The sequence below is a fragment of the Crocodylus siamensis genome, chromosome 10, assembly GCF_052110815.1.
Source record: "Crocodylus siamensis isolate JL-2025a chromosome 10, ASM5211081v1, whole genome shotgun sequence".
Classification (NCBI taxonomy): domain Eukaryota; kingdom Metazoa; phylum Chordata; order Crocodylia; family Crocodylidae; genus Crocodylus; species Crocodylus siamensis.
In genome coordinates this window covers 34,667,572-34,692,488 of record NC_143404.1, presented here as the reverse complement: position 1 = coordinate 34,692,488, position 24,917 = coordinate 34,667,572, and the positions used below count along the sequence as shown (strand labels likewise).

Here is a 24,917-nt window from a genome sequence, read left to right as displayed (position 1 = left end):
TACTCTGCTCACCCCACATGGAGCGGAGGTTAGACAAGGTGCCCTAAACATAGCCTGTCTACTTTCTTCCTGACTGGATAACCACATACAGTGAGATCACCTTTACTGCAGTCAAAAAATACCAGCAAGGGCACATTTTTGGGACCCAGAACATCAGAGACAACCCTAATAGTGAATGCCATGATCACCTCTTGGCCAAACTGCCCAGTTGTGGCCTTGGCTCCACCACGATCTGCTGGCTGGGAAATTGGCTTCGTGGTCGGACCCAGAGGGTTGTGATTGATGGCAGTCACTCATCATGGTGCCCTGTGACCAGTGGGGTCCCTCAAGGCTCTGTCCTGGGACCCATACTGTTCAACATCTTCATTAACGATGTGGACATTGGAGTCAGGAGTGGACTGGCCAAGTTCGCCGATGACACCAAACTTTGGGGCAAAGCATCCATGCCAGAAGATAGGCGGGTGATCCAGGCTGACCTGGACAAGCTCAGCAAATGGGCAGACGAGAACCTCATGGTGTTTAACACCGAAAAATGCAAGGTTCTCCACCTTGGGAGGAAAAACCTGCAGCACCCTTATAGGCTCAGCAGTGCTACGTTGGTTAGCACTACAGAAGAAAAAGACTTGGGGGTCATCATTGACCACAAGATGAACATGAGCCTCCAATGCGATGCTGCGGCTAGTAAAGCGACCAAAATGCTGGCGTGCATCCATAGATGCTTCTCGAGCAAATCCTGGGACGTCATTCTCCCCTTGTACTCGGCCTTGGTGAGGCCGCAGCTGGAGTACTGCGTCCGGTTTTGGGCTCCACAATTCAAAAAGGATGTGGAGAAGCTTGAGAGAGTCCAGAGGAGAGCCACGCGCATGATCAGAGGTCAGGAAAACAGATCTTACGATGACAGGCTGAGAGCCATGGGACTCTTTAGCCTGGAAAAGCGCAGGCTCAGGGGTGATCTGATGGCCACCTATAAGTTTATCAGGGGTGACCACCAGGATCTGGGGGAACATCTGTTCACCAGAGTGCCCCAAGGGATGACGAGGTCGAACGGTCACAAACTCCTGCATGACCGTTTCAGGCTGGACATAAGGAAGAATTTCTTTACTGTCCGAGCCCCCGAGGTCTGGAACAGTCTGCCAGCGGAGGTGGTTCAAGCACCTACATTGAACACCTTCAAGAGTAAATTGGATGCTTATCTTGCTGGGATCCTATGACCCCAGCTGACTTCCTGCGCTTTGGGCAGGGGGCTGGACTCGATGATCTCCCGAGGTCCCTTCCAGCCCTAATGTCTATGAAATCTATGAAAACCACGCTGCAATTGTGCCCTGAGAACTCAGGTGACACAACATTAACATAACTGCACAAGCGAGACCTGGTAAGGTCACTGGAGACCTCACTGAGCGAGCTGGGCAGCTCAAAGAACACAGGGATGGCTATACTTTCTTCTGGAAGGGTAAACAGGAAAGAGAATCCTGACTTCATGGAGTTGGTTTTGCCATTAAAGATGAACTCATAAACCAATTCAGTGAGCACTGTCGTCAGTGCATATGCCCCAACTCTTGCCACCAATGAAACCAAGGAGGAATTCTATACCAGCCTTGACCACGTCCTTTCTGACATTCCAGATGGAGACCGACTTATTCTGCTTGGCAATTTCAGAAGGGACTCTAACTTGGGGGTGGGCAAAATACGGCCCTCAGGCCAGATCTAGTCCGCCAACTGACTGGATCCAGTCTGTGACTGCCCCTGCAGCGCTCCATATGGGTCCAAGACCTACCAGCTCCCTGTGGGAAAGCTCATGCTGGTGCCCCCACCTGCTCCTGCCAGCCCAGGCCCCGACCAGTCCGGAGCTGCTCCTAGTGCAGCTGCAGCTAGCCAAGTGCTGCTCTGCTCCCCTGGTTCTGCCCACCTGGCATGATGAACAGCCACCTGCAGGTAGGCAGAGTAGGTATGACAGCCAGGAGCTGAAGCTGGAGCCCAGCATGCTGAGGCAGGAACTGCCCAATTGAAGCTCGCTCCACTTGGAGCAGCACAGCAGGAGCAGGAGGACCGGCTGCAGCTGGAGGTGAGGGGAGCTGAACAGTCCTGCCGGCCCAGGCCCTGGCCAGCACATGTAGCTTCCGGCAGGGCTGTTCCCAGTGCAGTGGCAGCTGCCTAGGTGCTGCTGTGCTTCCCTTAACTCCAGTGGCAGCTCTTCCTCCTGCTCCTGCCCCTGCTGCACCACTCTGGGCACGCGGGCAGGAAGCTTCAGCTGGGCGGCTCCAGCTGGAGGCGAGGGGAGCAAAGCAGCACCAAGCCGGCTCCAGCAGCACCACTCTGCCATGAGCTGCCCACAGGCTGGGGCCAGAATGGGGGGAGTGGGGCTGCATGTGGAGTCGCCTTCATGCAACCCCATGTAGAGCACCACGGGAGCAGCTGCAGAACACACCCCACGGGGGCAGCTCCAGGGACCACAGTTTGGAAATGGCTACACTAGAACATTCATAGGGCATTGTACTAACACACCATCCCCTTCCAGAAACATGAAAATATGATCCTCTCTAGCACTTACTGGCATGAGCAGCAATTAACATCATCAGGCCAACAAGCAGCAACATCCTTTTGTTCACCTTCTGTTTTAAAGGGATTAACAGCTTTAGAATTTCTCTTTAGCTGAGCTGAAAAACTGATGCATAAATTCCCAACTTGGAAGCCTTTATTTTTATTACAAGGTGCATTAAGCATCAGCTGTGTTTATAAGTCAGTAAGCATAAACAATAGCTATTGCAGCTTTTTGTCTGACACACATGCTAGATTCTTTTTCTGTGTGACATACATGCACTCAAAGACGTATGGCATCATTTAAAGAAGAAAATGCAATGTTACAGAGTGTTAGTGCTCTGTAAGATGTCGCCCTGTGAATTGGGTAAGTGATATTTGTGTTTCGGAAATTGCTGTGAACTATTTGCAGCTCAAGACTGTTGGTGAAATATTTTATTCCCTAGGCCAACTTTATACAGGTCTGTCCTGAGTATTTTTCAAGGCATTCATAAAGCCTGACATTTAGGACAGGAATATGGGTACTAACCGGGTACTTTGCATCGAACTTTTACAAGTCCCATGAGAAGCCCCTGCCTGTTATGGGACAGGGACACCTGAGTGAGTGTGGTTCCTTTCTCTCCATCAATGCTGACCTTATGAAGGAACACCTTGAGAGGCTGGATACCTTTAAGTCAGCCGGCCTTGACAGTTTACACCCCAGGGTACTCAAGGAGCTGGTAAGCATCATAGTTCAGACCCTGACACGGATCTTCAAGAATTCCTGGCACACTGGTGAAGTGCCCGAAGATTGGAAGAAGGCCAATGTGGTGCCTATCTTCAAGAAAGGGAGGAAGGTGGATACGGCAAACTACAGGTCCATCAGCCTGACCTCTATCCCGGGGAAGGTCTTAGAAAAGATTATCAAAGAGGCCATTCTTAACAGACTTGCCGATGGCAACATCCTGAGGAATAGCCAGCACAGATTTGTTGTGGGTAGGTCTTGCTTGACCAATCTCATTTCCTTTTTCGACCAGGTGACCTATCACTTGGACAAGGGGGAAGAGATTGATGTCATATATCTTGATATCTGCTGAACCAGATGGGGCAACTGACAACTAACGCCCAGGAAAAAGCCAACCTATTAAATGGGTACTTTGTGTTGGTCTTGTGTTACAGGACAGGGAGGTCTGGGTGAGGGAGATCCCCTGCCCTCCATTAATGTTGACCTCGTGAAGGAACATCTTGAGAAGCTGGACACCTTCAAGTCAGCCGGCCCTGACAATCTACACCCCGGGGTACTCAAGGAGCTGGTGAGCATCATAGCCCAGCCTCTGGCACGAATCTTTGAAAACTCCTGGCACTATGGTGAAGTGCCTGAAGACTGGAAGAAGGCCAATGTGGTGCCTATCTTCAAGAAAGGAAGGAAAGTGGGTCCGGCTAACTATAGGCCCATCAGCCTGACTTCTATCCTGGGGAAGATCTTAGAAAAGGTTATTAAAGAGGCCATCCTTAATGGACTGGCCGACGCCAACATCCTAAGGGATAGCAAGCACGGGTTTGTTGCGGGTAGGTCTTGCTTGTCCAATCTCATTTCCTTCTATGACCAGGTGACCTATCACCTGGACAAGGGAGAAGAGATTAATGTCATATATCTTGACTTCAAAAAAGGCTTTGATCTGGTATCCCATGACCATCTTTTGGCAAAACTGGCTGGGAAATTGGCTCTGTGGTTGGACCCAGAGGGTAGTAATTGATGGCAGTCACTCATCATGGTGTCCTGTGACTAGTGGGGTCCCCCCAGGCTCTGTCCTTGGACCCATATTGTTCAACATCTTCATTAATGATGTGGACATTGGAGTCAGGAGCAGACTGGCCAAGTTCGCCGATGACACCAAACTTTGGGGAAAAGCATCCACTCCAGAACAGAGACGGGTGATCCAGGCTGACCTGGACAGGCTCAGCAAATGGGCGGACGAGAACCTGATGGTGTTTAACACTGAAAAATGCAAGGTTCTCCACCTTGGGAGGAAAAACCTGCAACATGTCTATAGGATCAGAAGTGCTACACTGACAAGAACTATGGACGAGAGGTGCTTAGGGTTCAGGATTGACCACAAGATGAACATGAGTCTTCAATGTGATGCTGCAGCTAGTAAAGCAAGCAAAATGCTGGCTTGCATCCATAGATACTTCTCAAGCAAATCCCAGGACGTCATTCTCCCCTTGTACTTGGCCTTGGTGAGGCTGCAGCTGGAGTACTGCGTCCAGTTTTGGGCTCCACAATTCAAAAAGGATGTGGAGAAGCTTGAGAGAGTCCAGAGAAGAGCCACGCACATGATCAGAGGTCAGGAAAACAGATCTTATGATGAGAGACTGAGAACTATGGGCCTCTTCAGCCTGGAAAAGCACAGGCTCAGGGGCCATCCGATGGCCACCTATAAGTTGGCTCAGAGAGTGGTAATGGATTGGGTCATTTTCGACCTGGAGGGATGTGGGTAGTGGGGTCCCCCAGGGCTTGGTCCTCAGGCCCGCACTATTCAACATCTTCATCAGTGACTTGGACGAGGGGGTAAAAAGCACCCTGTTCAAATTTGCTTATGACACTGAGATGTGGGGGAATGTGGGCACGTTAGAAGGAAGGAATAGGCTACAATTGGACCTAGACAGGTTACAGGGGTGGGCGGATGTGAATAGGATGGGATTCAACACAGACAAGTGCAAGGTGATGCACCTGGGGAGGAACAACCAGCACCATACCTACAGGCTGGGGAACTCCCCTCTTGTCAGCACAGAGGCAGAAAAGGATCTTGGAGCCATCATCGACTCCAGGATGAACATGGGCCGGCAGTGTGGGGAGGCAGTCAGGAAGGCCAACCGTACCTTGTCATGCATCCACAGATGCATCTCAGGCAGGTCCAAGGAGGCGATCCTCCCCCTCTATGCGGCACTGGTCAGGCTGCAGCTGGAGTACTGCGTCCAGTTCTGGGCGCTGCACTTCAAGAGGGATGTGGACAACATGGAGAGGGTCCAGAGGAGGGCCACTCGCATGATCAGGGGGCAGCAGGGCTAAGCCCTACGAGGAGAGGCTACGGGACCTGAACCTGTTCGGCCTCCACAAGAGAAGGCTGAGGGGGATCTAGTGGCCTGTTACAAACTAGTCAGAGGGGACCAGCAGGCATTGGGGGAGTCCCTGTTCCCCGAGCACTACCAGGAGTGACTAGACATAACGGTCACAAGCTGGCAGAGGGCAGATTCAGACTAGATATCAGGAGGTGCTACTTCACTGTCAGGGTGGCTAGGATCTGGAACCAACTTCAAAGCGAGGTGTTGCTGGCTCCTACCCTGGGGGTCTTTAAGACAAGGCTAGACAATCACCTTGCTGGGGTTGTTTGACCGCAGTAGTCTTTCCTGTCATGGCAGGGGGTCGGACTTGATGATCTGCTCAGGTCCTTTCTGACCCTACTAACTATGAAACTATGAAGTTTTAGACGGGATGTTCACCAGGATCTGGGGGAACATTTGTTCACCAGAGTGCCCCAAGGGATGACAAGGTTGAACAGTTATAAACTCCTGCAAGACCTTTTCTGGCTGGATTTAAGGAAGAACTTCTTTACTGTCCGAGCCCCTGAGGTCTGGAATAGACTGCTGCCAGAGGTGGTTCAAGTACCTACTTTGAACGCCTTCAAGAGAAACCTGGATGGTTTTTTTTGCTGGGATCCTATGCCCCCAGCTGACTTCCTGCCCCTGGGGCAGGGGGCTGGACTCGATCTTCCAAGGTCCCTTCCAGCCCTAATGTCTATGAAATCTATGGCACTGCTGTTTATTCAGAGGCATGGAAGGTATGTGGTAAAGCAGCTGCTGTCAGGTCACACTCAGTCATTTCCGTTGAGATTGATGCAGATTGTATAAGCTGTTTTGTAGCCACAGAATAGAAAAGCAGGAGGAATGTTCTGTGGCTCAGGTGCTTTTATTTTACCTGGAAAATGAGTGGCTTAATATTTACTCCTTGAATTTTCCAGGCAGTCATGGCCCTTGCTTGGCTGGGAGATTTTTGAAAAAAGTTTTTTTGTGGGGGCAGAGGGGAGAGAAGGGAGCTAAAGCCTGAGAGATTTACAATTGAAAATATACACCAAGTGTGAGCTTACTGAGTATAAGCAAAGTCCCAAAGTTTGGGTTCGTGGCCAGATCATGCTTCCTGCGCTCACTTAATGGGGGTGAGCAATGCATGAGGTTTCCAGTGTACCCAAAGGACTGCAGGATTCTTATAGCACCAGAGGAGAGCAAACTCTGCAGATCACTTCCTTGCAATTAGGATGGAAATGGTAAGAGATGGACAAGTGAATTACAGTTCACAAAAGTTTGAGCTTTAGCTACAAGTGCTATATATATACATTACTTTAGATAGCAAGGTGCAAAACTACCCTGCCTTCTACTTGACTTCATACAAACATGGCTAACTACACCTCTCAGGTAGCTGAATGGCCAGAGCTTGGATACTTCCTCCAGTGGCTAGCCAGTAAACTGAACAGGTGTGGAGGACAGGCAGAGATCACTTCTCTGGCAGAGCAAGGGATGAACAAGGCAATGTAGACTTTGCTCTGCTCCAAGACTAGCACACTGGTACAAATTTGGAGTGACTCCACTGAGCCTTTTCCAAGGAGAAAGCAATACTGTTCAATGGCCGTGTTCCAAATTTACACTTATCTAAAAGATAACAGAAACTGGCTTTACCATAGAATCACAGGGCTAGAAGGGACCTCAGGGGCACCTTGTACATGTGACAATGTCACAATGTATACGTGTGATGAAAATTTCCCTTTGTGTGGGTTAATGGCATCACATATTACATGTACGTGAGTTTTGGGGGTTTAAAGTGAGTTTGCATCATTGCAAACTAAACTACATCCCAATGTAGTTTAGTTTGCAATGTTGCAGTTTGGAACGTTGCAGCCTGCCCGGGCTTCCAGTGCCCCATGCACCATCCCTACTGTCTTCTCCAGCCGGCAGCACACCCAGCCGTCCTACTGCCACCTCCCTACTCTGCCCCAGGGGAAAGCCCGCCCTTTCCCAAGTGGCCCCAGGCATCTTGCTGGCCACAGTAGCCTGCTGAAGGCAGAAGCAGGGAGGGGCCCAATCCTTTTTTTCTGTGGAGCCTGCCTGCCTCTCCTGCAGCCCGGGGGCAATCTGACAGATTAATGGCCACATGAATGTGGGAGTGGCAGGCAGGCTCTGCCAAAAAAAAAATAAAAGACTGGTGCAAAGCTTCAGGTGCTGATTTGATTTGGAGGAGATTCGACCCAATTCAGTGGCTGAATCTCCAAATCTGAATCTAATCAGGGGACCAATAAAAAGGTCCAAATTGATTCGAAGCTCTCCAAATCTTTGGAAAAGATTCAGAGAGTGTTGATGATTCAGGCAGTCTCCGCCCGCTGTGGCAGGGAGCTAAAGCCAGACTCCTTGCCAGTAAGTAGGGGGAGTGGGGGCTGGAGAAGAGGTAGCATCCCCTGGCTGCTCCCCCAGCCCCTTCAACCCCCAGCCTCCCCATGGCTTCTTTCCTGTGTTTCACATGAATCTCAGTGGTTATTGTTCTGATTGTGTTATTACCAACTAAAATAGCTGCCATTGATTCATTTCCCCACCTCACATGCATACACCAGGTATGACCACACAGCTGCACACACATAGCAGGAACTGCACAAAGAAAGTTGCAGTAAGCCAAAAAGGTTAATAAAGATGCATAGGTGACTGGTAGGGTGTGCACAGGGGTGCATGTGTCCCCCCGATGGGGTCGGTGCCCCTTCTGATGGTCAACACTGATGCTGTCAGTAGGGCTGGTGCCCCACCTGACCATCAGTGGCTTCTGCAAGTGCCCCCCTCAGATTCAGGAGGCACCAGTCACTCATATAAAGATGCCCAGTTAACAATTCACTACTCAACATAAAGTACTGACAGTTTTATTCTACGGTAAACATCTGTTGCAACATACCAAGCCTTAGCTTTTCTCTAGCATTTTCCATTCATAGATCCTACAGTGTTTTCCAGGAGTGGATGTGTCACAATCCCTATGGGCAGATGGTGTAAGAAAGAGTTAAAATGACTTGGCCGAGTTCACACAGTGAGTTGCTGGCAGGAATGAAGCCAGGTTTCCTAACTTTCAACCTGACACCCTACCCATTTAACTGCACTGTTAGGGCAACAACTGCTGACTGATTGCATTAGGCAGATAATACACAACCAAAAAGTGGAAGTGGAATCGATATCCTTGAGTCTTTGGGCTGTCCCCTCTTTCTAGCACTAAGTCAATGTTATCCCTCACATGCAGACCAGAGCATTTTCTTCTGTGCGTAAACCTAATAAGAAAATGCCCTTTTACATGACCGCAGAGCAAACATGTCCACCTACCAGACAGCTTGGCATATGGTCTCTGCTTTATCTTTTAAAACTCTTTATCTAAGCAAGTGCAAACAGAAAAGTGTTTTAAAGTAAGACCTTGTCTAATCCAGTTGTTTAACTCTTAGGGCCTTGTTACACAGTAATTTTAGGTGGCTTGTGGATCTCTTAACCCCTGGATTGGCTGCATGCTTACATCTATATGTGTTTTAAAGCACTTGTTATTTGGTTCAAAATTATGCTATTTCAGGACAGGATTATCTCTAATCTGCATAACCTTGCTTCTGTTTCATTAGGGTGTGGCCACTCACCCAGCCATTCTGGCCCAAACTGAAGTCTTCCAGTATCCCAGGATGCTCCAGGGCTGCAGTGCTTGCTCTGCCCAGCAGGAGCAGCAAACAGATTGGGTGGGGGTGGGAGCATTCACTCTGCCTGACATGCCTAGGAGACCCCACATGAACCAGCTTGTTGCTCCAGCCAGGCAGAGCAAACACAGCAGCTCTGGCATGCCCAGCAGTCACAGTGCCCCCTGGCCAGCAACACCCCCCACAGTCACAGATGTCCCAATCCTTTTACACCCTCATATCGAAAGGGGCTTATATTTAGGAGGCTCAAAGGGTTTTTAATCACAAAACATCACAAAGAACATTATGGGAACGTGATGGGGGATCACCACCACCACCTGGGGCCATGTGCAGCTCCCAATCCTACCCCTGCTCACCAAGCCTCTAGTGGCAAGTCACAGCTGTGCAGGTGAAGGGCAATCAGAGATGGTTTTTCGTCTTAAGGTGTGACTGCTCCACTAAACCAATCAACACTAATCTGATTAGTATTTGTGCAGTTTACAGCATAAGATGTAACAAGGCCCTTTGCTTCTGTTCACAAGCAACACAAAGCTCATCTAGCACCAGAGCTAACTTATTTCTAAAACTGTTTTCTCTCTTTGCATCCAAGTTACATGTTACTGCAACAGAATAATATTACCTGATCAACTGACTGAATAAGGGGATTCATGGCAGAGTGAAAGCTCAGTGGGCTGGATTCTCTTCCAGTTATAACACTAGCTCCCCTGTTGGCAATGGAGTTTCCTCTAATAAGGGCAGTATAAGCTAAAGGAGAATCCCACCCTATACATTTCATGCAAAATATACAGAACTGGTTCTATTCTCCCTTGCACCAGTTTTTAAACTTCAGCAGTTACTCCTGATAGGCACCAGTAAAAGCGGGATCACAGTCAAGCCCATATTCCTGCACAGAAGTTTTGGTAACTTGTCAGTAATTACATTTGCACCAGTGGAATGGGGCAGAATAAGAATAAATAGTGAAGTACCTACAGATTATAACAGAAAAATCTATGGCCTCTGGGATGGGCACCTAAGCCCCTCCACAATGGGCAGGACAACACAATTCTGTGTCCTGTTTACTAACAAAATGCAGCTCCCACAAAAGCCACACATGCCATACCAGCAAGTATGCATTTTAGTTTGGAGAGAAGTTATATTACCTTGATATGGGTGACAAGATTCAAGCCATTCAAGCCGTGGGCTGTGGGAGTGGGTAATGGAAGATAGAACATTTTGCCTTGAGTTCAAGTCATTACTGTGTGCTGACTGTTTGGTGGTCTGTATGAAGTATCCGGTCAATGTTACTTATTATGGGGAAATGGCAGGTCCTATTTTCAAAAGTGTCTAAGTAATTTAGGAACTTATGACTTCAGCTCATGAGGCTGGATATGGTATTTAGGTACCCCACTTATTTTGATTTCAGTGGGAGTTAGGCACACAAATACTTTTAACAATTCAGCACTTAGGAATCTAAGTCCCATCAATTTTGGGACTTAGGCTTCCAAATCTCCCAGGTTCTTCTGAAAGCTTTACCCAGCATGTCCAACACTGCACAAAGCACAGAAGTAAAGCTGTCTCAATATCACAAATCCTAACCATTCAAAAATCATCAGCCTTGCCCTTCCAAAATCATAAGCTCACTTAAAAAGCAGGAGATTTTAAATGTTAATAATTTGGGGGTCTTTTATTGGTCTTCCCCTTCCTGACCCTTTGCACTACACTTAGGGTATATTTCCATGCTTTTCTCCACAAGGACTAGAAACTTACTTTTTCTGAACTGAAAGACAGAGTTCTCCTCTCATCCCTTATCTCCAGGATCTGGGACTTGAAGCCAAAAATACCTAAGACAGATACTGAAAAGGAAAAGCCCAAGGAAGGAACTACTTTAGGGCTGTTAATTATTGTTATTATTAACAAACTCACATCTTAGGAGCATCACAGAAGGTCACACAGGTATCCAAATCACCAAACCTGCACCCTGTCTATGCTGTCAAGTTGCTACATTTCATGTGGCAGTAGGCACCTGGAACACTGCCAGCAATGTGGTTTGTGGAGGGGCGCCCTAAGAGCTGTGTGTCAGCTGCCCATTTGTCAGGCTGCTCTCTGGCTTTCAGCCACGTCATCAGCCAAGGAGGAGGAGGGGCCCAAAGCTCTCATTCTGTAATTTATTTTAGAGCCCCAAAGGTGCTTAACCCTTTGTAGGCAGCAGGCAGTGTATGTCCCTTCATTTGGCTGGAGGGCTGAAAAATGCCTGTGTTAAGGGGTTGTTAGCAGTCTTTTTATCTTCCCTTCTCTTTAGCCCATCAGGAAAACTTCTCGCTTTCTCCACTCTGTGTGTGTGTGCGGGGGGGGGGGGGGGGCGTTGTAATAAGACAGGGCTCCATTCTGTTTCTGTTTCTACTTGTGTACCTGCACGTGTGTGTGGCGGCAGGGGGGTGTGCCTGAGAGAGAAATAGCACTGGGATAGATAGATAGATAGATCTATATATGTTGTGTGTGCGTGTGTATGTGTGTGCATGCAAATCATGATTACTTTTATACTTATATTAGGTTACTTTCTGTGGGTGTCTACTGGCGTGTCCACACTTGATAATAACCCTATGGGATTGTGCAACTGTTAGCAAGGACAGAATCTAGCCTACTGCATACAGGGATGGGACTGATGTTGGCACCTACAAAGTAATTCTGAGCTCCTCATTGAAGCACGGACAGTAGAGGTGAATAGCAGGTGTGAATGCCTGTCTGGCTTGAGCCAGTTTCCAGTTCCATGAAATGACACAGCTGCATGTAGGGCTAATTGGGCCTGTGAATTGTATGCCACCTACTGACTACTTCTTTGGCAGGATTCATCACTGGTTTGACTACTCCACCCCCACAACACACACACACTTCTCTGTTGTAAAGCACTGGACCACTAGAGAAAGAAAATGGAAGGCAGGGTTTTCTACTCCTGCCTCTGATGCTTAAGTTGGTGAGTGCTCTGCTCTTTAGTAGAACATGAGGGATAGGGTGATGGTGGTGCTCGACACTGCAATTTCAGTTAAGGCAAGGTAACTATAGGAAAGGGCCACATTGTGGCAGAACAGAGGCTGGCTGTCAGCAGTCTATTTCAGTAGGAGAAATTCCCTGGGAATTTGCCAGGAACTACTACATGGCTCTTGGAGCAGGAACCCAGTAGGAGGGTACAATGGGAAACAGGAGGAGGTGAGCTGCATCTTGCTGTTCCAGCTCTTCCGAACCTGACTCACAAAACTCTTTGCAGGCTGAGAAGTCCTTTTGCTGAAGCAGGGAGAGGCCACACACACATACATGCATGCATGTCTCAACTGGGGAAGGATTTGTGGAGACCTTCTGAATAAAAAACCCAATGGGCTCTGCCAAAAGGATATCTCTCTCTCTGCCATCTAAGAGCAAAACCAAGCCTGGTTTCATTCATGGCTGCCCTTTTGTCTTTCAGATGTGAACACAGCTCAGCCCTCAGCTACACAGCCACCCACAGGTAAGAAACACAGAGCCTTCCCCAAGCACTCTCGCCGGTTGTAGAGAATAGCAGGGAAATTGACCCCTGGGGAAGTGGCTGCCCAAAGGTTTCCAGGAAGAGTCCGTTGTCCTATTCCCACCCTGCACAAGTGAGGAGTTGACTCTGCACTAACCCCACAAGGATAGGGAAGGGGAAGGATGGGAGGAGTGTAACCCTTTGGAGCCCTATTTGGGAAAGGACTATGTAGGTTGAGCAGCTACCCCTTGTCTGTTCCCTCTAGCCCTCAGTACCTGTATAAAGCCTGCTAACCTTGCCTGGGTGCCAGCTCATGGGATGTATCATCAGAAAGATTCTGACCTTTAGTTTTCAGGTTTGGGGGCCTGACTTCCAAAGCAGCAGGTCCTGCTGTGTCCCCTAGCCTGCTGAGCTCTGCTGAATGTCTATCCTTGACTGCAGGCAATAGGCTCATTTGAAATCAGGAACTAAGGACCAGGCTCAAAAATTAAAGGCATTTACATACCTAAAGATGTAGATAGGCACCTAGTAGGTTTTTCAAGAACCTGGGCACATCAGTCATGTATAGACAACTTTCAGTGCCTGGACACTCATTCATCACCTCCCTGTATCCTTAGGTCTAGAGATGCTTTGAAAATCCCACTAGGTCCCTAAATATCTTTATAATCCAGCCAGATCTTCTTTAATCCATACAGACTCTTCAGGAACCTTCTCTGTCCCTACCCTGGGGAAGGCTGCATCCTCCGTCCATTATCAAAGCCACAAGAACAAAGTCAGTGATTATCCCCTTGAAACAAGCAACTTTTCATTGCTGCCCTTTAAAAATTCCACACATAAAACCCAACCTTCCAGCAATAACAGGGAAGCCTGACTACTAATGAGAGTGATGTTTTTCCCTCTAGGAGAGGAAAAAACTGAAAGGAATTTAGGACACTGACAGATGTGATGGTTTGTTGTGCAGTCAGCCACTGAAAGCACTCTTCTGTTGTGTATTAACAGATGTGCACAGCTGCAGAGCACTTTAAAAATGCCCAATCTCATGACAATCTGAACCATAATTATATGAGAGTTCAGATGAAGGTGATACAAAGCAGAGCACCTTCATTGACATCTGTCAGATGGTTAGGAGCAGGGCTTGGCTGACACAACTGAGCCTGCTCCCTGTGCTATTTTTGGAAGGTGATTGGGGTGGGGGAAGAAAATGGAGGGAGCCCATTCTGAGGGTTGCCCAGCCAATAGTGGAGCATGGGATTGGGTGGATTGGAGCCTCTTCACCTCAGTGGAGCTCCAATCCACCTGCCCCATCCTCCAGCACCAGCTGGGCAACCCCCAAAATGAGTTCCCTCTGCTCCCTTCTCATTCTGAAAACAGTGCAGAGACTGAGAGGGGCATTGCTGGGGGAGAACAGCTGCAAAGACACAGCCACTCTAAACTGCAGCTCAACTCCCAACCCTCAGAACCCAACAGCAAATGTCTTTTGCGTCCTGGAAATAGGTGTAACTCACGGCGCTTCTTGCAAACTGCCATGAGTTACAGTGGGGGAGCTGCACGTCTGTCTGCAACCTGGGTATGCTGCAGGAGCAGCAGAGAAGTAGTAATAGTGGAGTTGACCACTCTGTGCTGGGGTGGGAACAGCTCTCCACTCCTACCAGTTGCTCCATGCCTAGATTCCCTTTCCATCCCTTGATGCTATTTCTGACATGATAAATCTAGATAGCAAAGCTTTGTCTTTTGAAAGAGCAGAGCCCCAGAGTTGTTGGCCTGGCACATTAAGTGCACTGGTTGCAAATATGGACTCAATATCACCTACTTCATTAATGATTATGGCAGAGCACTATGTGTGCCTGCCACTTTAAGGCCCTGGTGCTGGCAGCCTCCAGGTGCCTAGTGGGGGCAGCCATTTTAGGTCCAGGGCTGCCTATATAAACAGGGCAGTTTGGCTGCGTGGAGGTCAGGCAACATCATCCTGAGGGCTGTTGAGTTTCATCGGGGGGGGGTGGTAAAGGGAGGAGCTGTAGGGGATGATAGGAGGCTCCTGGTTCTGGGTATGACCTAAAACTGCACCCTGCTGGGAGTGGGTGGCCTGGTGAGGTTCCCAGTGGCGTGGGAGCTCCCAGGAAATGCCAGGCCAGTGATCACCCCAGTGAAAGGTGAGTTGGGGTACCTTAACCTCTAGCTCTCACCTTTGGGTGGGTTGCATACACTGGAGGTAGTTGTGGGGGTGCAAGCCCCGAGGAGGAGGTTTGAAGGCCAGGTGTGGCCAATGCCGCCTGAGTCCTGCAGGGGTTCGAGACCCTGAGGAGCAGAGTTGGGGCCAGGCACGGCTACAGCCACTTGAGCCCACCTGTGGAGGGAAGCCCTGAGACCCCGAGTACAGGGGGTGTTACGAGCAGTGTGGAGCCCCCAGTGGGAGGGGGGAAGTGTGTGGAGCCCTGTGAAGGGAGAGGGGGCTCAGCCAGAGAGACAGAGCTGAGTCCTGACCCCAGTAAGTCTTCCAATGCGGGGAGGCAGAGTTTGGGTTGAATATAACACTGGTTGTAGCACTACAACCTGCTTCCCAGGTGGGAAGTGAGAGTCCCCTGTGAGACCCTGAGGCACCAGTCGTGGTGTGAGGTAACCCCAGCTCCCCATGTCTGGAGGAGGACCCAGAGAGGGGGAGCCTGGGATAAGAGTATGGGTCATACATCAAGGCCAGCCAGAGCTTCCCCTGACTGGCCCAGGCGGGGGCCAAGACCAGGAGGGTCAGAAGGGCAAGGAGGCCTGCTGAGAGGGACGCCCAAGAGCCAGGGGCCTGGGGTCCCGACTGGCCTGGAGGTGGGCCAGAGCTAGTGTGAGCTGAAGGTCCCAGTGAGGGGACCACACCCAAAGGGGAACCGGTGGCAGGGAGATATGTGGCCCAGTATGATAGTGGCAGAGTCTGCCTGAAGGGAGGAACTCAGGTGGGGGTACTACAGCAGGATTCTGGGGCCCATCGGGGGGGACTAGCGTGTATGAGAACATCATGATGTCATCTGCAAGGCTTGGGCTGTGGTGCAGTAGAGGCATGGAGCCACAGATAGCACCCCCTAGCAGCAGGGCAGAAAATGGGCAGCCTTCTGCCTAATTACATCTGTTAATTAATCAATTAAAACCAAGGCATGGTGGGCGAGAAAGCCAGTGGTTAGCCCAAGAACAGGTGGGTGAGCCACGGTTGGATTGGCCCCAAGCTGGCCCCCTGTTACAATGATAATTAAGAAAAAAACAGGCACAAAGAATTCCTGAGCTGCTTGGAATGCTGCATTTAGTGTGAGGTCTGAACTGTTAGAGTGCACTTGGGTTACATTTTTCAAGCTTTTTCTGCTCTTATGAGAAGATTTTATTTTTTTTTAAATGAAAGCTAAAATTCAAAGGATACCAGCAGCTGCAGCTTGAAGAAAAATGCCAAATATCAAAGATAGCAATGGCTTGATGGGGGAGCTGATTCCTTCTCCTATTTTCCAAGCAGAGCAGTAAGATGGAAATCTGGGGGTCCATTGACTTAGCCCCAGTACAACCCCAACCCTGCAGTAGTCTCTCCAGCACTTAAACAGGGGCCAGGAACTGGAAACACCTACCCAGGCAATGGGGAGCACTCTGGGAGCAGAAGGGACCCCAGTCAAAATGATGAGCAGAAAACACTCATGAAACTAGTGGGAGCATTACTGATGTGGCATGTGCACTACTTTTGTCATGTTTCAGTTATCACATTGACACCAAAGCCCAGTGAGCACTTAACTATGGTTACAATGCCAGTCTTTTTCCTGGTGGTTTAAAATACTGGAGATAGAGCCCAGATACAATACCATCCAAAGGCCTCCAGCCTTCAGCATGTGCTGTGTCTTCCATATAGGATTCTATATTTCCCATCTGATTTTGACTACAGCATTTACATCTCATAGAGGAGGCATCATGCCAGTCTGGCTTCCCTTTTTCTGGTCTATCTGCCCAAGAATGGCACTGCTGGATTGGCTAGCAAGGGAAGGAACACCATTCTGAGCCTCACAGCCGTCTTGTGGGAGAAGATGGAAGCTGAGAGGGAGGTCCAAGACTAGGAAAGCGGCTCTCTTTTGGCACTTCTAGTGCCTTGCCAGTCCCCTTTTGTCCCTTTAGTCTCTAAGAGAGTTTCTGAACTCTCTAATAATGAGCTTTCCTCCATGCATCTCTGGGTTCCCAACTCCCTTTGTCCATGAGCTTATGCTTGTCCAGGGTCTGGAACTACCCCTGACAACACCCAGACTGGCGTGCATCCATAGATGCTTCTCGAGCAAATCCCGGGACGTCATTCTCCCCTTGTACTCGGCCTTGGTGAGGCCGCAGCTGGAGTACTGCGTCCAGTTTTGGGCTCCACAATTCAAAAAGGATGTGGAGAAGCTTGAGAGAGTCCAGAGGAGAGCCACGCGCATGATCAGAGGTCAGGAAAACAGATCTTACGATGACAGGCTGAGAGCCATGGGACTCTTTAGCCTGGAAAAGCGCAGGCTCAGGGGTGATCTGATGGCCACCTATAAGTTTATCAGGGGTGACCACCAGGATCTGGGGGAACATCTGTTCACCAGAGCGCCCCAAGGGATGACGAGGTCGAACGGTCACAAACTCCTGCAAGACCGTTTCAGGCTGGACATAAGGAAGAATTTCTTTACTGTCCGAGCCCCCGAGGTCTGGAACAGTCTGCCAGCGGAGGTGGTTCAAGCACCTACATTGAACACCTTCAAGAGTAAATTGGATGCTTATCTTGCTGGGATCCTATGACCCCAGCTGACTTCCTGCCCTTTGGGCAGGGGGCTGGACTCGATGATCTCCCGAGGTCCCTTCCAGCCCTAATGTCTATGAAATCTATGAAAACCTGCTCTACATGAAGGTTTCTCTCCAATCCAGCCACCTTGGCACCTGCTGCTGTTACATGTGTGTGAGATTCACAGAAGTTTAAGGCTGGAAGGGACCTCTTGAGATTATTGGGTCTAGCCCCCCAGCTCTGGGCAGGAAAGACTGCTGGGATCAGATAACCCCAGCAAGATGTACACCTAGTCTCCTTTTAAAGATCTCCAGGGTAGGTGCCTGTACCACCCTCACTGAGAGTCTATTCCAGAGTCTGGTCACGTGAACCATAAAGAAATTTTTCCTTATATCCAGTCTGAAACCTTCTTCTAGGAATTTCTGACCATTGCTCCTGGCTTTCCCCTGGGGTGCTTTGGTGAATAGTTGTTTGCCTAGCCCCTGATACTTTCACCTGTTATATTTGTAAGCTGCCACCAAATCCCCCCAAAAGTCTTCTCTTTTCTAGGCTGAATAGTCCCATACCTGTCAGCCTTTCCTTGTATGATTAGAGGCCTGAAGAGAAAGCCATATGAGTGGCTCTTCTCTGGACTCTCTCAAGCTTCTCCACATCCTTCTTGAAGTGCAGTGCCCAGAACTGGATGCAGTACTCCATCTGCGGCGTCACCAATGCAGAGTGCAGCTACACATCAGGGTAGACTGATGATGTAGGAGGACCTAGACAGGTTAGTTAGATGGGCAGACCAGAACCAGATGCTGTTCCACACTGAGAAGTGTAAAGTGCTCCATCTGGGGAGAAAAATCCGCAACAAACTTACTTGCTCAGTGGTGCTCTGTAAGTTTGTTGCGGATTTTTCCTCCCAAATGGAGCACTTTACACTTCTCACTGTGGAACAGCATCTGGTTCTGGTCTGCCCAACTGTCTAACTAATCTGTCCAGGTCCTCCTAGATCATCAGTCTACCTGATGTGTAGCTGCACTTCCCCACACCTTAGTGTCATTGGCAAACTTTACCAGTGTGCTTTTCACCCCTACATCCAGATCACTGATGAAGATGTTGAAAAGCAGTGCTCCAAGTACTGAACCCTGGTGGACCCCACTAGCTACCTTCTGCCAGGTCAACACAGATTCATCTATTAGTACTTCTGGGTCCGACCCTGCAGCCAGTTTCCCACCCATCTAACCATTGAATTGTTGAGCCCATAGTCCCCTAGCTTTACCTTGATAGTCTCATGGGTCACCAAATCAAAGGCCTCAATTTAACCTCATTGTCACTGTGCTTATGTTACATATAGATTCATAGATTCATAGATGCTAGGGTCGGAAGGGACCTCAATAGATCATCGAGTCCGACCCCCTGCATAAGCAGGAAAGAGTGCTGGGCGTACATTACCCCAGCTAGATACACATCCAACCTTCTCTTGAATACCCCCAGGGTAGGGGAGAGCACCACCTCCCTTGGGAGCCCGTTCCAGAGCTTGGCCACTCGAACTGTGAAGAAGTTCCTCCTAATATCTAATCTAAATCTGCTCTCCTCCAGCTTGTGGCCATTATTTCTTGTAACCCCCGGGGGCGCCTTGGTGAATAAATACTCTGTACAAACAGCCATTACACTTTTCCAAGTTTCCCGTATACCGAGCTCCAATAACTTTAAATGGACTAGAGCATTTCACTCTTGACAAAACCATCCTGATGTGTGCCCCAGCAGAGTCCAGGAGAGAAGGAAGCACCATCAATGAGTGAGGCCCCAGGAGGGAATTGATTTCCTGAGCTACACGCAAATAGGAGGGAATCCACCCTCCATGCTGAGAAAGGAAGGGCTATAAAGCAGAGTCACTACCAGTTTTGTAGGAAGCAGACTTCCTGACCCCAAATCAGGTGATCTTTTTGAAGCAAAGCTTCAAAGAAAAAAGAATTTTCTTCATTCACTTAGAGTAGTGGTTCACCTGTCTGATGCCTCAGTTCCAGCTGTGACCAAGGTGTGACACTTCACAGGATTCAAGGATAGCCATTGTGTGAATACAGAACTGCAAGGGTTGGAGCAACATGAGGGAAACATACTTCTAAGGCACAGAAAAGGGAGTGGGCCTAGGATGGAAAGCACACATAGTGTCTTGTTTGCCTGCAAGGCTGTTACTTCAGAAAACAAATTCCCTCTTTTACTGGGTGCCTCAATGGAAAGCCAACAGTTCCCTCTAGTTTGTCCTCTACTGCTTCGCATTGCTACAAACCATCCTACTGACAACAAGTCTCCTGTCTTGTGTTTCCTTTGTCCAGGTCCAAAGGCCACAGGAAGCAGGAACACCACAAGCTCACCCACTTCAGGTGCTGACCAGGAGCTTATAATTTACAAACAAAAAATCATTGCAACTGAAGTCCTTCATGTCCATGGTCCAGGTGATCTTAATAATAACCTAAATTGAAATCAAGCTATCAGTAACATCTGAAATAACCTGGGGTACCATTCTGGTAGCCAATAGGCCAAATGACAAAATCCAGCAAAGCCAATCTGGCTGAGGTGGGCTTGAGTGCCTGATGGCCTGATTTCATTTGGAAAGCAAGATGGCCCCTATAATGCATTAGAAAGGTTCTTGACATCCCTCTGACATAGGACCCAGTACTGCAGTTGAACAAAAGACCTGTAGAGATCTTGACAGTTTTCACTGAATAAAGACCCAGTCAAGCTTCCACTGAAGTCCTGAGTAAGGATTAGAATTGCTGATGTCAGAACAACCAGAACAGTGAATCTACTTCTCCTTTCCAGATAATCCATCCCCACATTTATGCACATCTCAGTGCATGCTGGGCTGGTACTTTTAGTTTTTTCTCTGTATGTATTTGCCCAAACAGAATGCATGGGCTCCAAACAGTGCCTGCTGTTTTACATTATCACAGTCTGATGTTAATCTGAATCCTGCTTTATCTAAACAAGAATCAATACAGTTGCAGCTGTGGTATTGCTACTGATTCTGTTATTCTTCCAGGCTCCTGATGTTCTGAGATCCAACATTTCCCCAGAGTAAGTGCCTGAGACAGGCTCAGTGGGTAACACAAAAAAGAGACAGCTGGAAGACTTCACATAAGAGGGGTGGCCAACCATGGCATATGTACCACAAGTGGCACAGGCAGTCTCTGGGTGTGGCACATGGCAGATTGGGGAGGAGACAGGCAGCAGCTAGGAAAGGGAGCAGAAAGTAGAGCTGTGGATCAGGAAGGGAAGGGGGATCAGAGTGGCACTTGAGGTGGGTGCAGGGCTTAATTTGTTTAATGGTGTTTAACACTGAAAAACGCAAGGTTCTCCACCTTAGGAGGAAAAACCCACGGCATGCTTAAAGGCTTGGCAGCGCTGTGCTGGTTAGCACTACAGATGAAAGGGACTTGTGGGTCATGATTGACCACAAGATGAACCATGAGCCTTCAATGTGATGCTGCGGCTAGTAAAGTGACCAAAACGCTGGCTTGCATCCATAGATGCTTCTCAAGCAAATCCCGGGATGTCATTCTCCCCCTGTACTCAGCTTTGGTGAGGCCGCAGCTGGAGTACTGCGTCCAGTTTTGGGTTCCACAATTCAAAAAGGATGTGGAGAAGCTTGAGAGAGTCCAGAGGAGAGCCACACGCATGATCAGAGGTCAGGAAAACAGATCTTACGATGACAGGCTGAGAGCCATGGGACTCTTTAGCCTGGAAAAGTGCAGGCTCAGGGGTGATCTGATGCCACCTGTAAGTTTATCAGAGGTGTTCACCAGGATCTGGGGGAACAACTGTTCCCCAGAGTGCCCCTAAGGGATGACAAGATTGAACAGTCATAAACTGCTCTGCAACTGATTCAGGCTGGACATAAGGAAGAATTTCTTTACTGTCCGAGCCCCCAAGGTTGGGAATGGACTGCTGCTGGAGATAGTTCAAGCACCTACTTTAAACACTTTCAAGACACGCTTGGATGTTTTATCTTGCTGGGATCCTATGATCCCTGCTGACTTCCTGCCCCTGGGAATTGTCAACTGGAATTGTCAACTGAAATAAAATGGAGATTCAAACAGAAATGGCTAGGGTCAACTTGTCAATTTGAGAAAGTTACAAAAAATAGCATTGCAACTGTCCTTAACCCCTGGGGAATTTCATTTTAATGAAGACACATTTTCCAGGAAAAAGACTTCAGGGCAATGTATTTTCAGTCAGAGTAGAACAGTCTTGAAACAGTGTAACTGGTTTCAGGATTATATGGAAGACAGTCACTTCTGAACAACCTTTCTTTGGGTTATCAGACTGTTTAACTGCTGCAGAAATCCTCTGTGGGTTCTCTTATCTATAGTCACTAGAGGGGGCAAGCTGTAGAACAGCAGGGACCTAACTTTTTGGAAGGTGTGCCACAAATTCATAGATTCATGATTCATAGATTCATAGACATTTGGGCTGGAAGGGAGATGGCAGGAGGGCAGCTGGGTGTGCTGGCAGCTGGAGAAGGCAGTGGGGACAGTGCACAGGGCTCTGGAAACCCAGGTGAGGTTGGGGAAGTTTTGGATCAGGTGCCTCTGAGTTGGGGCAGCACCCAACCAGCTAGCAGCCCGCCCGGGCTTTCAGTGCCCCATGTACCTCCCCTGCCACCTTCTGGCCACCAGCAAACCCAGCCAACCTCCTGTCGCCTTCCTGCACTGCTCCAGGGGCAAGCCAGCCCATTCCCAGGTGGGCTCAGGCATCCTGCTAGCCACACGAGCCTGCTGAACACAGAAGTGGTGAGGGGCCTGATCCTTCCCCCATCCCCCCAGGCAGAGCCTGCCCACCTCTCCCATGGCCAGGGCGTGAGCTGATAGCTGCATTGTTGCAATTTGCCAGGTTGGAAACTAAACTGTATTGGGATGTAGTTTAGATTGCAATGATGCCAACTCATTTAAAAAACCCCAGACTCTTGCATGTGTACAGTGTGATGCCATTAAGTCACACAAAATGACATTTTCATCTCATGTACATGGTAATGGTGTCATGTGTACAAGCACCCCCTGAAGGTGGATTAACAACTTTTCTTTTAGAAACATCTCTAATCTCTTTTAAAGCCCCTGAGTGATGGGGAGTTCAGCTAGGCAATTAGAAGTTGTTCCCATGTTTAATTACTCTCACTTCTAGGAAATTACTTCTCCCTTGCTGGAAACTGTCTGAGCAATCACATGGGAATATTTAATTCCTTGCTTTCTTGAAGTATCTGCCTACTTTTCAGGCATGAAGGGGGTTGGTTGTAAGTGTGGGGTGTGCTTTTAACAGGATGGTTGTAACATGTAAAACCAAACTGCTTTATTGGGTGTTTCCATGGTTAGGGAAAACAAACTACCCTATTGACACATCTCCTCTCCTTTATTTCTCTTATCCGTCCAAAATCCAAAGGAGGTGGGTGCTCCACAGTTTCACCAATTTCAGGTGTTGAGTCCTTTAATATATTACACTGATTATGATCTTGTAATTTAAACAAGAATTCATTAATACTGTAGTCCTTCATTCCCATGGTCCAGGTAATCTTAATAGTGGCCCAAGCTATCAGTATCACCTGAAATAACCTTAGTACCATTCTGGCAGCCAATAGACCAGATGACCAAATCCAGCCAACCTGGTCTGGCTGAGCTGGGCCTGAGCGCCTGATGACATGCCTGATCTGATTTGAGCTTCTGTAATGCCTTGGCAAGGTTCTTGCCACCCTTATGACCTAAGACCCAATTCTGCAGCTAGACAAAACCCCTGACAGCCTTGCCTGAATAAAGGCCCATTTGAGCTTTTGCTGATGCTAGTGGGAAGACTCCAGTTAACTTTAGAAGTTAGACTGTGTCCTAGCTCTTTCCCTATTGGTGCCTCCCTGATTAGATAAATCCAACAGTTCTCTCCACTTGTTTTCTAATTCCTTACACTGCTTTATGCTATCCTGTTGACAAGTCTCCTGACCCATGTTTTCCACATCTAGGTCCACAGTTCAAGGGAAGTGGAAGTGACATACTGGGTGTGTCTACACGTATATTAACATGCTTTAGTTAATGCACATTAAATCTAGTAGCTCCAGATGCCTGTAGACATGCTGGGAGGCTGCTCCGATGCACTAATTATAGTAGTAATTGCACGCCTGCAGCCTCCCACATCTCATGTATCAGTGTCCCTGTGATTCAAAATGGCAGTGGGAGTAGTAAAGCTCATTGAACTTCTACTTCTCAAAAGCAATTGCCAGAAACGGAGGCAGAAAGCAGTATCAGGTGTTAACTAGTGTGCCAACTATAGTTTCATAGTTTCATAGTTAGTAGGGTCGGAAGGGAACTGAGCAGATCATCGAGTCCGACCCCCTGCCATGGCAGGAAAGAGTACTGTGGTCAAACGACCCCAGCAAGGTGATTGTCTAGCCTTGTCTTAAAGACCCCCAGGGTAGGAGCCAGCAACACCTCGCTTTGAAGTTGGTTCCAGATCCTAGCCACCCTGACAGTGAAGTAGCACCTCCTGATATCTAGTCTGAATCTGCCCTCTGCCAGCTTGTGACCGTTATGTCTAGTCACTCCTGGTAGTGCTCAGAGGAACAGGGACTCCCCCAGTGCCTGCTTGTCCCCTCTGACTAGCCTGTAACAGGCCACTAGATCCCCCCTCAGCCCTCTCTCATGGAAGCTGAACAGGTTCAGGTCCCGCAGCCTCCCCTCATAGGGCCTGCCCTGCTGCCCCCAATCATGCGAGTGGCCCTCCTCTGGACCCTCTCTATGTCGTTCACATCCCTCTTGAAGTGCAGCGCCCAGAACTGGATGCAGTACTCCAGCTGCGGCCTGACCAGTGTTGCATAGGGGGGGAGGATCACCTCCCTGGACCTTCTTGAGATGCAGGTCATCATCTGCCACTAAGTTGTTCCCCTATTCAGAAGGGACTCACACTTTCCCTGATCTTTCTAATAAATTTATAATTTGTGTGTGTATAGTATCTAAGTATTGGGGGGGGGGGAGTTGTGTTACATTCAGGGTTGTCTTGTATTCAAGTACAGTGGCACCTGACTTTTTTGGCCTGCAGGCTGGATGCCAGGTTCACCCATGGGCAAAATCTGGTCTGTGGGCCCAATCAGGCAGGCGGAAATGGCCTGGCATGGGCCTGATCCAGCTACAAAGAAACAGCCTGGCCAGGGCCGATGCCACAAAGTGGTGCCTCCATGGGGCCCAATTCTATGGAGCTGCATCAGGCCCCAACCAGGCCAGTACCGTGCACCAGTGAAGGGAGCCCACAGATGGGGCAAATTCAGCCACAAGGGGCTTGGGAAATTGGCAGCAAGGGATAAGTGGGAGTGTCAATTTCCAAATTTCTGAACCGGGAGGGATAGCTGCAGACCAGATTACATGATTCTGCAGGTTGATTTTGACCTGCAGAACAGGGACTG

At 48.8% G+C, this 24,917-nt stretch overlaps 2 protein-coding genes across 4 annotated transcripts in view; one reads left to right on the top strand and one right to left on the bottom strand.

Moving 5' to 3' along the window:
* SMIM33 (small integral membrane protein 33) overlaps positions 1-11,213 on the bottom strand; it is a 40,932-nt gene extending 29,719 nt beyond the window's left edge. The window contains exon 1 of one of the 2 annotated variants that reach the window (XM_090020555.1): positions 11,175-11,213. The gene's annotated coding sequence lies outside the window, so the exon portion shown is untranslated. Of the gene's footprint in view, positions 1-11,018; positions 11,102-11,174 lie in introns of those variants that run through there. The other variant, XM_090020554.1, reaches the window with a different exon arrangement.
* The window catches only part of ECSCR (endothelial cell surface expressed chemotaxis and apoptosis regulator), a 56,694-nt gene that overhangs the window by 21,321 nt on the left and 10,456 nt on the right, over positions 1-24,917 (top strand). The window contains exons 3-4 of one of the 2 annotated variants that reach the window (XM_090020551.1): positions 12,709-12,750; positions 19,816-19,935. In XM_090020551.1, coding sequence (XP_089876677.1) covers positions 12,709-12,750; positions 19,816-19,935 — 162 coding nt within the window. The remainder of the gene's footprint in view (positions 1-12,708; positions 12,751-19,815; positions 19,936-24,917) is intronic. The other variant, XM_090020552.1, reaches the window with a different exon arrangement.